The sequence below is a fragment of the Cynara cardunculus genome (genome assembly GCF_001531365.2).
Source record: "Cynara cardunculus var. scolymus isolate 2C chromosome LG 16, CcrdV1, whole genome shotgun sequence".
Taxonomy (NCBI): Eukaryota; Viridiplantae; Streptophyta; class Magnoliopsida; order Asterales; family Asteraceae; genus Cynara; species Cynara cardunculus.
The window spans coordinates 2406779-2419727 of record NC_037543.1 but is presented as its reverse complement, the minus strand read 5'-3'; the positions used below and the strand labels follow the sequence as shown (position 1 = coordinate 2419727).

The 12949-nt window shown below is 33.5% G+C and overlaps 1 protein-coding gene across 1 annotated transcript; it reads left to right on the top strand.

Annotated features, from left to right (window-relative positions):
* Positions 1-201: 201 nt before the first annotated feature.
* On the top strand, positions 202-4947 carry LOC112529853 (KAT8 regulatory NSL complex subunit 3-like). The gene is made up of 6 exons (XM_025141278.1): positions 202-402; positions 2177-2238; positions 2444-2573; positions 3253-3325; positions 3799-3864; positions 4334-4947. The coding sequence occupies exons 1-6, from the start codon at positions 224-226 to the stop codon at positions 4547-4549; spliced, it is 726 nt and encodes a 241-aa protein (XP_024997046.1). The 5' UTR covers positions 202-223; the 3' UTR covers positions 4550-4947.
* The last annotated feature ends 8002 nt before the right edge of the window (positions 4948-12949 follow it).

Below are 12949 nucleotides of genomic sequence, written 5' to 3'. Positions count from 1 at the left end.
TTTTGTGATATAGTGCAAAATGAAATATAATTTTTTGGTAACTGTTTACAATAAAATTAGGGTTATGTACAATTAAGAGAGGTTGAGGATACAAAATGAGAAATTTTTAGAACCATTAAAAAATAGATTTTTTTTATCAAAAGATTCTATCTCTTAACTATTCAATGACCTAACTTTTAATTAGGGCTATGTACAGGTGTCTTCTCTCATTCCATCGGGAAAAATGGCTTCGAAACGCCGGCGAACAACGGAGAGTAAACACGAACAAGCAGTACAAAAACGTTCTTCGATGGTCACAAGAGCTCAGAGTTCGTCGGTGAAGATAAATAATAATAATAATTCTCCGGTGGTCGTCTTCGCTCACGGCGCCGGTGCTCCTTCGTCTTCTGAGTGGATGATTAGGTTACATTTTCTTAACATTTTCTCTGTCGCTTTCCCCATTTTATACATTTTTTTGCATGTGAATTGTTTTACAAATTTTCCATCTCCGATCGTTCTGCGCCCTTAGACTGTAAGCTTTTGGTGCTATAATCTATCATTTGCCAATTTTTGGTTCGAATGTAGCAACAATTCCTATAAGAACTAAATTTATAGGGAAAACAAGACCTAAAAGGTTCTAGATTCTTCAATTGATTCGAGCTATTATAAGTTATCAGGGGGTGTTTGGGATTGCTTATATGAAAAGTTCTTATCAATTTATTTTAAAGTTAGAATGGTTTAACTTTGTTCAAAAACCTTTTTTTATAGGTTTGGCACCGGTATGAACTGATTATCCAAACACTCAAATATGCTCGTTGTCCCACCAGAATAAGTCAATTAGTAGATGGTCGAGTAAAATTAACTTATGGGAAGTTGACCAAAATAGTCAATTTCTCCAACTAAATTCACCTTTTAGCCAATTTTTTCAATCAAATTTCCATTTTAGCACCATTACAAATGCCTCCAGCATTTCCGAAAAGCTTATTTTCATATCAGAAAAAAGAAAAAAATCTTTACGCAAATTTGGGTAAGGAGGATTATCTGGCTTTAGAGGCATTGGCATAAACTTTGACTAAAACGAGAATTCGATGTCAAAAGTGGCTAAAAAATGAATTTTGGTAGATTTCCTAATTTGTAATATGTGAATCTAATTGAGTTATAATGGGCTTATTTGTCATATATAGTCTACCCAGACCTTAATGGGAGGAAGTGAGGTAGAATAGGTCTATTTGTTGTTAGTGGATATGATATGCCTATTTATTCATAAGAAGTGCAATTGGGTCAAAATGACATAACTAGGTCATAATTAGTCTCATTAGATCCTAATGGGTTTAATGGGCCCATTTCTCCCTGAGGAGTCTAATTAGGTCAAAATGACACTAAATGGGTCATATATTGTGTAACTAAACGTTTATGTGACTATTTAAGGTAGAATGGGTCTTAAGGGTCCTTAATAAGTCCATTTGGTCTTGGCGGGTATAATGGGCCTATTTCTTTAATCGAGTCATTTGCGTCAAAATTAGACTAAATGAATTCTAATTAATCTGATTAGACCGTAACGGATTTCTTAGGTCCATTTCTCCATAAGGAGTCTAATTGGCCCAAAATGACACTAATTGGGTCATATTTAGTACATTAATTGGGTCATATTTAGTTTGATCGAACCTTAATGGGTATAATGGACTTATTTATCCCATTTGAGTGTAATCGAGTTATAACGGTATTAAATGGGTTATAATTAGTCTAATCCGACGTTAATGAGAGTAAGTGAGGTAGAATGGATCTGAATGGTCTTTAAAGGGACCCTTTGGTGCTAGTGGATATAATGGGCTATATATTTCCCATTGACTATGTTGGTAGATTTCCTAATTTAGTTAACTTTGTCATCAAAAAACTGGATGTGATTTGAGTAGATGTCAGGTGCATCTTTATAGCTTCTGGTTCTATTTGGCAATAACAATTTGATTTAAAGGATTCATTTGATAGCTGATTTGGGACTTGTGTACAGATTGTCCGAGTGTCATGTTTGTATAGTGGTAGATCTTAGCTCTGATACTATGTAAGTATATGTGGAGTTCCACTTAGATAAGAAAGGAGGTTTCAACGTATACTAAATGGTGAGACAATAGAAACTAAATATGGGACTATGGGTCAATTTGATACATACTACACTAATCACATGCTTGGTTTTATGCAGATGGAAGAACTTGTTGGCTGATGCACTAAATGCTGTTGAAGTTGTAACTTTTGACTACCCATGTGAGTTTTCCTTAAGAATCAAATTGAATTATGGGTTTTTTTATAGCTTTGATTCTTTATTCTTATCTGTATTGATGCATATTACTTAAAATTCAAGATCACAAGTAATTTTGCATAAGTACAACTTATTAAACCTCCATTTATCTGGTTTAAGCTGTTTATAGAAGCATGATATGAACATTATGATGTTTTCCGTTACTGACAGACATTTCCAAAAGAAAGCCTCCTCCAAAGGCAGAAAAGCTGGTTGAGTTTCACTCAGGTATCATAAAAGAGATTGATTCCAAGTACCCACAACATCCTCTCATTTTGGTTGGAAAATCCATGGGTTCAAGGTATCGCTTATCGAACTAGTAATCGTATTTTTGCATAAGTATAGCTGAAAAGTATCTATTCACAAATATGAATAGCTTTATACTATGTTTGGCAAACTAGTTGATAAACTGGCTATTGACTGATAAGCTAGATTTGGCTGAGAAACCAGCCATGTATGGATAAAAACACCTCGAGTTGAAACGCTGCTTGAAATAGCTTTTCAAAAAGCTTGCATATGGCTAACGGAACGGGACTTTTTTCAATAAGCTAGTTTATGGTTGCAAAACATAGTCTTAGGGGCCGTTTACTAAACGCTTATCCGGTAAGTGCTTAGCGGGTCATTTTATCTTATCAGATGAACATTACAAGGATTGAGAATCTTATCCGGTAAGAGCAATACAAGGACCAAGAGTCTTACCTAGTAAGTAAGAGTGACAACTCTTACCGTTAAGCGCTTACCGGACAAAAATGTTGCATATAGTATCGTTTTAATTGATTAAAATCTTACCCGGTAAGTTAAATGGAAGTGATGAATCTTACCGGTAAGCACTTACTGAGAAAGAGTTGGGTAAACGGCTCCTTAGTTATAATTTTGGTTGTTGACTTATTTAAGGTCTCTTTTTAAGTAGTCGCAGTCAAATCATGATTGCTCCATGAATCTTTAAGGATGGATACAAAAGGTTTTACTATCGTATGCAGAGTCAGTTGTATGGTAGCGGTTGAGAATGGTATTCGGGTTTCTGCAGTAGTTTGCCTTGGGTATCCACTAAAGGTTTGTTTATCATAATATCCTGCATCTGTTTACTTGATCGTTTACTTCCTTCCATGAACTTCATAGTGACAACATGATGCTAATGTACTATTGATCATAGTTGTTGGGGTCCCACATCAGATAGACTTGGACCATTTCTCCTTCATATATGTCGGAACTTCCCTCCTCTCCTTGATTACTCTTTTGGAGAGAAGTCTAGTGAGGTTTCATATATTTTCACATGGTATAAGAGCCAAGGTCTACTGACTCGACACTCTGGGCACGTCTAGGCTCTGTTGGAGCCTGGAGGGGCGTGTTGGAGTCCCACAAACTTGAACCATTCCTTCTTAATATGTGTTGAAACCTCGATTCATTTTTCAAGGGCTTTTTGAAGAGTTATTTAACGGGGTTTCATATATTCTCACAAATAGTATCTCTTGGTTGGAGATCACCTAAGACATGATATTTGGATTCATCAATACATCATTTTGTAGGGCACAAAAGGAGCCATTCGCGATGAACCCCTCTTGCTACTTACGGTTCCTACCATGTTTGTACAGGTGAACAATCAACTAACAAATCTAATTAGACTAATCTGGTTCAAGGTTCTGCATTCAGCAAGCATGAATCAACCCACAGATCACCATAGTTCACCTACAACAAAATCAGTTCTATAGGACGTCAAATATGTCTAAATGTCCTAATAGACTGTTTTATAGGACTTAAGCTTATATGACCAACAATTTTGCATTGTAGTAAAGGTGTTACAACAAGTTGATCGCATTGTTTTGGGCATCTTAAGTTTTTTAGACAATCTTGAAGTAAAACGTCCTATTATTCTTTTTATATGACATTATTTGAAAAAGTGTCTTGTAAAAGCAGTCTGTTAGGACATTTAGATATCTTTAACGTTATGTTAAACTGATATTTATATTGCTTGTATTTCAAAATGGATCCTGGAAATGACTGTTACACTACAAATGCCACTTACCATAAAGGTTTTCTTTTCATTTTTCAATTAATGAAAAGGGAACGAAAGACGGGTTGTGCCCGCTGGAGTTGTTGGAACCGGTTATGAAGAAGATGAAAGCTGTGAATAGACTTCATGCGATTGAAAATGGTGATCACTCGTTTAAAATCGCAAAGAAGAATCTCGAGTTGACAGGAACCAGTCAAGAGGAAGCGGAAGCACGAGCCGTTGAAGCAATTGCAACGTTTGTTTCCGAAATCATCGGTCCAAGGTAATTACTACCCCCTAAGTAACTTATCGTTACCCGTTGGGTCCCTATCTCTAACCCCGTTAACCTTAGCTCCGTTAAAAATATATACATCGACATGAACGCCCCCTCCCCTTCGTAAAACCCGCTACGGTATAGGATAACCTCCAAGGGTACTTTGGGTATTTTAAGTCAGTTTTTGGTGCACATGTATGATGTATCTAGCTGTGACAGTCACTGTTGATGCTTGATTTCCTTCTTGTTGAAAAGGAATATTGGTTGGATTCTGGAAACACAACAAAGTTGACCATTTATGGTCAATTTTGAATTCTAGAATGATACATACATAGAGAGAGAGAGACGTAGAGAGAGATGGGAGAGAGAATTTTGTTAGTAACTCAGAAACCGTAACAGAAATATCACGTGTCCCTCTTCAGAATGAATATTCATCGTCAATAATATATTTATGATGAACATGGTTTATTCATCACGAATCAGACGTTCATGATGAATATGGACATGTTATTCATCATGAATCATACATTCACGATAAATAAGTAGTAACATTCACGATGAATAATATATATGTATATATATATATATATATATATATAGGTTATATTTCAAATGCAACCATGTTCATTCGTACAACCAATGCAACCCAATCAATTAAGATATTTATGGAAATGATGAGAGTTCATTCATTATGATTTAAATATTTATGGAAGATGACTATATATATATTCTTGATTAATATGTCACGTGTTGTGGATAGTTTCCAGGTTTCTAATCAATTTTAAAGTTTTAACGAAACCTTCCTTCCCCTCCCCCTATATATATATATATATATATAGAGAGAGAGAGAGAGAGAGAGAGAGTATTTCAAATACAAACCATGTATTTGTTATAAACCCCACAAACCTAATTTCAACCCTTGATTTTGTTTATTTTGAAATTTAAGGGTAGTTGTCAAATCAGTTAAAGATGCGGTTGAGAGTAAATTTAGGAACCGATTTAATCCCCACCATTGATCATCTACATATACGATCAAGATTGGTTTGTAGAGTTTATAACAATTATGCAGTTTGTATTTGAAACTGTCTATTATTCCATCACATGTAATACTATTATTTCATCACATGTGATACACATGTGATACTAAATCAGAGGCGTTGACGATTTTCGATGCAATCTTGGTTGCGGGCCAAGTTGCCTTTACACCAGTAAGCCCCTTCATAAGTATTATCACATATGATAAGAGTGTTGTTGATATGATATTATAATCCATCAAGACTATCACATATGATGTTAAATCATAGACGCAGACAACCTTTGGCGTGACCTAAGTCGTAGAACACGTCGTCTGCACATCACAGGGTCCCCTTATGCGTATTATCACATGTGATAAGGGTGTTTTTGCGTTCTCGTAAAATGAAGGTGTTCTCGTTTAAATCTTAACCTCTATATATATATATATATATATATATATATATATACACACACTATTTGCACCTATTGATTAATTATTTTGAGTAAATGGTGTAACAATCACATTTTTGTTTCTTTTTGTAAACGTATGATATCATATAAGAAATAAAAAACGTTGACTGTTAAAATTTCGTATGACCATTTTGTATATTTGTTGGGTTTGATTTGGCCTCCGCTTCTAGAAGTAATTGGACTTAACTTTCAAACTCTAATTATTCCTTTTCAATTTTCTCAAATTGACTTATTCCGGTGTCACACCGGTAATAAACACTTTTGAGTGTTTGGATAAACAACTTATACCGGTGTCAAACCGGTAATAAGGAGTTTTTGAAGAAGTTAAACCCTTCTGACTTATCATAAGTTGATAAGTGTTTTTGTAGAAAAGAATAAGTTGTTTCAAATAAGCAATCCCAAACACCCCATCAATTCTAACCGTCTTAATTTTATAGAAAATATTTTATTTCATGTCCCTTCAATAAGTTATCGACGTACCATGGCTTTTTGCACCTCATGGCGTCTATATAACCACTCCCTACAATTACGTACTAGTCCCTTAGTTTTATACACGTCGAAATATGACTGGAGGAACATGGAGCAGGGACAGACCTACTCTATTGGATACAGTGGCACGGGTTATCACAGTGTAAAAAATTATAGGGTTGTGAAAGGTGTTACTTTATCATTTTGTTCTGTGCAAGTAGGGGCGAACCTAGGATTCTAACTTAAGGGGGGCGATAAAGCCTAAAAGACGTAAAAGAAAATGTATTTAACTTGTCGATTGGAGGTGTTTGAACAAGGTCTCGATATGAGAAATCTTGGTTGTTGCAAGTCTAGTGAGACTTGAAAGCAAGTACCTGTACCAGAAACCGACACAGGTGGGTAGGTAGAAAATACGTAGGGGCGCGAGACAACTCTCTCGACTTGTGATGAGTGGATTTTTAAGAAGTTTTTGAGATTGTAGATAACAACGAAGCCGAAACTGACTTTTTTTTTTATATCAAGTGAACAATTCTTTCACTAATTTATAAATGTGATGTAAATGAAGCCTTGTACATAATTTATGTTCATGGGTTAAAAAACGTATTTTCATAACTTGAGGGGTAAAAAATGACATTATGAAAATATGTGGTCCAAAAGATAATATTATTAAATTTTGATTTATATAAAAGATAATATTATGAAAGTTTGATTTATATAGTTTTGGACTTTGTATGATAATAGTAACATTAATTAGACTTCAACACCTTTTAAAAAACAAACGACATTTTAGTTTATTATGAATTTATAAAAATTGAAAACAATATAATTTTTTTTATTAACCTGGATATCCAACCCGCTATGCGAGCCGACTAATCCCAGGACGACCACCTGCTTTGTAGATGGCCCGGAGTCACCGTATTTGAACCTCCGTGACCATAAGGGAATTTTTATTCCTCCTTGCATTTGAGCCTTGGACCTCTTGATAATTTTGATCTTTGGAGTCAAGCTCAAATCAATCAGGCACCACCACCTTTGTGGTTTATAAAAATGTGTGAAATAGCAGTCTATTTTTACAATCTTTTTATTATAGCATTGTACTTTCAGTTTTTCTTATTACAACAATGTTTTAAAATATTCTTTATTCATGCATCGTACTTTCAAAAATTTATTCGTTATAACATCGGGTAACCTTTTAAATTAAATTCACCCATTATACATGGTTTCTTCGCCACCTCATCATCCATGTAGACAGTTCACATGTACGATAGTGCTGACATGACATTTCTTTTTATAGCATTGTACTTTTAAAATTACTTTATTATAACATCACCAAATTCTATTACAGCATTGCACTTTTAGTTTTAATATTCTTATCATTTAAACATTGTAAATTTAATCAAATATGTTTACTATAAGTTATAATATCAGAAATTAAACATGTTTATAAAATGTCACTATTCACGAATAAAATATTTCACTATTTCATGCCGGTAAGTAAGAGTTTGGTAAACGTCTTTAAACTTGCTTACATAAACTTTTAAAGTGAATTTTAATATTTATCGACCAATGTCATCTTTTTGGCGTGGTTCCGAAAGTCAATTCCCAAACTCGTTGGTATAAAGAGACCAGCATAGTACAAGGGCAGTGCTTGATTGGTTTGAGCTTGACTCCAAAGGTCAAAAGTACCTAAAGGTCTCAGGTTCAAATCCAAGGAGGAACAAAAATCTTCTTGTGGCCACAGAGGTTCAAATGCAGTGACTTCGGGTTATCTGCAAAGCAGGTGGTCGCTCTGGGATTGGTCAGCTCGCATAGCGGGTGAATATCCAGGTTAATAAAAAAAAGACCAGTTTATCAATCATCTAAGATTAGAGACGGTAGGCCAGTTTTGTGGTAGCGCATGCCACCTTTTCATTCCTCCTTCGTATTATAAAAAAAAATCATATGGTCGTGAAAATTGCCACTGTGTCAATTTATTATGTGTCACTGTATTGATTTATTATTTGTGGTAGCGCATGCCACCTTTTCGAGTTCGAATCTAGTTGGTGTCATTTTCTTTATTTTTAGCTTTTAATTTCAAATTTGTTATGCTTCTGGACAAAAAATTGTAATATAAGACTTGAACACATGACTTCACATATGAAAAACAATGATAACCAACAGACCAATCATAATTTTGTGAAAAATATCCCTATATTTATTTTATATTAGTTAAATGGTTTCACCATTTGAAAAAAATTTATGGATCCATATCTATCTAAAATACATTAATGCACATAAATTGAAACTAGAAGAGTACTCGCGTAATATAGCGAGACACATCTCGATTTTAATGTTCAATTTTATTATTTGTCTTCGTCGATATTATGATACGATTTTATGTGTTTTTAAGAAGCTGTAATGATTTTATTTTTGAATAAAATATAAATTTGAAGATATCATAAAAATTTGAAAAAAAATATATCAATGTTAATATATCAAATCAACTATTTAAAAGTTTTTATTTTTTATGTAATTTCTTTAATTTTTCTTATTATAATTTAATTTAAATTTAATAACGAAATAATTTATTTTTGGTTTAAGGATATAAATTTTATAAAGATAATAATTATGTATTCTGTTAGAACTCAATAATTATCCTAATTATATTTTACAAATAAAATGAGATGTTTATCTTGTATTTGATTATGTTTATCTGCAGTTAGTTACACGAATTCAGATATGAAGCTTTAATAAGTTGTATTTACGCACAATCTACTTGCAATTTTGAGTTTTAAGTAATATGCATTAATAAACAGTATTTTACGCATAAAAATGGTTTTTAAGAGTTGTTGTCAAACATTTATAATATAATATTGTATAGATAAGATTGTAACCAACCATCACAATCACCGGTTATATTTAATTAATTAAATCTATAATATAAAGTATCGATAGAATCATTTATTAAAATATAAAATTTGAAAAAGTGATTTATTTATTTAAAGAGTAAACTACAATTTTGGTCCCTATCGTTTACACGAATATATGAAAGTGGTTCCTAAACTTCAATAACTATAATTATCATTCCTACTATTTACATTTTGTTTTGAAAATCGTCCCTTAACTTAACTCTGTTAACTTTTTTCCGTTAAGTCAAGGGTAATTTAATCCTTTTATCTTTTCTTTGTCCTTTTCCAATTCATCTTACTCAAATAAAAATAAAAGGACCCAAGTTGTACATTTCCTTTTGCTTTTATCTCTCTTTATATATACACACATAGGTGGAGGTTCAAACGAGAACACCTTCATTTTACGAGAATGCAAGAACACCTTATATACAATACACATACACACTGCACACACATACAACACACACTATGCATTGTATACACATATACACATTGTGTGCAAATAGGGTCCAAAATATGCACTGCAACATATACAACACACACACACATATGCACACAGCGCCACAAAACATCAACATCGATCTCTCTCTCTCTATAGATTCTCTCTGTGTCCTGTTGTGTATCGTCGTGGAAGGGTGGTGGCTGGAGGTGAGGGATGCCCATGGTGAAAAACAAGAAAAAGACAAAAAAAAAAGTAAAAAAAAACGAAAGCACCCCTCACTTAACTGAGTTTTTTTAATGGTTTCAAGTTTAAGGGACGATTTCCAAAGCAAAATGTAAACATCAGGGACGATAATTGTAGTTATTGAATTCTAAGGATCACTTTCGGAGATTCGTGTAAACCACAGGACCAAAATTGTAGTTTACTCCATTTTTAATGTATAAGAAGAAGTCAACCGGTGAGAAACAAGTGGAACGTGTTACTTAGGCGGATTGAAAATGTGATTACTGTAGAATCGAACGCGGGATTAAGACGAAGTCAGATTCTTTGGTTTTAATTATTTTTTTAAAATTATTAATTATTAATTAATTAATAAATATACTTTCCCTAATTAATCACATGTTTGATCGCTAATTAACTACTCTTCTGTTTCTTCAACTAAAGAAACATAAGAGATCACTGGGTAAGAGCGATGATAAGAATGAAGAGTCTTATCCGGTAAATGAGTGTGGTGACTCTTGCACGGTAGCATGAGCGTGACGACTCTTACACGGTAAGCGCTTACCAGATAAATTGTTGTATACGATATCATTTTGATGGACTACAACCTTACCAGGTAAAATAAATTATTGTGTTGACTCTTAACTATATACTTTTACCGGGTAAACGACACCTAATTGTTTTAAAAGATACAGAACTTGAGATAAGAAAATTGGGTACCGAATAAAGCGTTGTACGGTGGATATGGCCACCGCTTCGTTTCTCCGTCATGATGTAAAAAATATTATGATTGTGAAAGGTGTCACCATATTATTTTGTTGGATGCAACAATATATTTCTTGAAACAGCAACAATAACACAAGTTTCTCTTGGTAGAATTAGTTTGCACATTTTTTATAGTCAAATGATGTCATCACTTGAAAACATTTCTAGATCCTTCTCTACTCGTATGTCAAGGCTACCTACCGCTAAGCATTATCTAAAAGATTGAAACCAGATCAAATTAAATCAAATTTTAACCATTTTGAATCTTCTCAACTCGCCTGGATTTTACTCGCTGTAATTTTCCGACCCACATGGGATTAGTCAGTACAAGTGCATGTTGGCCCAAACAACCACATGTACAAATATTCCAGTATATCTCACTCGAAAGTAGGATTTGAGGGTAGATGTACATACTTACCTTTATTCAAAACAGTAGAGTGATTGTTTTCATGAAAATCTCCACAAAAAAAATGAAAAATATTTAAATATAAACATAAAACGAGAAAAGTAAAGTGTCGACATTAAACAAAATAGCCAAGATTTGGATGTGGCAAATAACACTTCAGCAAGTTGTTTAAACACTTTCGCAAGTTGCTAAAGTGTTATTTTGCAAAATGCCGATGTGACAAGTAACACTTTAGCAAGTTTAAGTAACACTTTAGCAAGTTGCACATGTGACACTTCCAGATCAGCATTTAACAAGTAGCACTGTAGTAACTTGCGAAAACACTACCTTTATGAATATACTATTCATAAAAATGGATTTCACAATATTTTAAAATGCTACTTGCAAAAGTGTTATTTGCAAAATGCAGACATGACAAGCAACGCTTTAGCAAGTTGTTTAAGTAGCACTTTAGCAAGYTGCATAGGCGGCACTTACAGATCAGCATTTAACAAGTAGCACTTTAGTAACTTACGAAAATACTACCTTTATGAACATATTATTCATAAAAATGATTTCATAATATTTTAAAACGCNTCAGCATTTAACAAGTAGCACTTTAGTAACTTACGAAAATACTACCTTTATGAACATATTATTCATAAAAATGATTTCATAATATTTTAAAACGCTACTTGCGAAGGTGTTATTTGCAAAATGCTGATGTGACAAGTAACACTTTAGCAAGTTGTTTAAGTAGCACTTTACCAACTTGTACAGGTGACACTTCTAGATCAGCATTTAACAAGTAGCACTTTAGTAACTTACGAAAATACTACCTTTATGAATATATTATTCATAAAAATGGATTTCACAATATTTTAAAAAATGCTACTTGCGAAAGTGTTATTTGCAAGATGCTGATGTGACAAGTAACGATTTAGCAAGTTGTTTAAGTAGCACTTTAGCAAGTTGCACAAGTGGTCAGCATTTAACAAGTAGCACTTTAGTAACTTACGAAAATACTACTTTTATGAATATATTATTCATAGAAATGGATTTCACAATATTTTAAAAAACGCTACTTGCAAAAGTGTTATTTGCAAAATGTTGATGTGACAAGCAACGCCTTTAGCAAGTTGTTTAAGTAGCACTTTAACAAGTTGCACAAATGGCACTTCCATATCAACATTTAAATAGGTAGCACTTTAGTTACTTGCAAAAATGCAACTTTCATGAATATATTATTCAAAAAAGTGGTGCCTGATTGGTTTGAGTTTGGCTCCAAAGGTCAAAAGTACCAGGAGGTCTCATATTAAAATCCAAGGAGAAATAAAATATCTCCTTGTGGCCACAGAGGTTCAAATGCAGTGACTCCTGGCTATCTGCAAAGCAGGTGGTCGTCCTGAGATTAGTCGGCTCGCATAGCGGGTTGGATATCCAGGTTAATATAAAAATGGATTTCACAATATTCTAAAATGTTATTTACGAAATCTTGGCTATTAATTATACCAAAAAACAGTTATAAAGATAACTGTTTTGAACAATTTCCCATTAAACAAGGCCAAGTATATATTTAAATAAAGAAAGGCATAAAAACAGAACATGAAGTAGAGTCTGACCTGAACTAGGGGCTGCAAACTCTTTTTTTAATTAATCTGGTAAGCATGAACCACATGTGTGCCAGAGAAGAGAGAGAGAGAGTTGAAATGGTCATAACCAAATTATTCTGAAATGAAAGAGAAGGTGGGTGAATCTTTT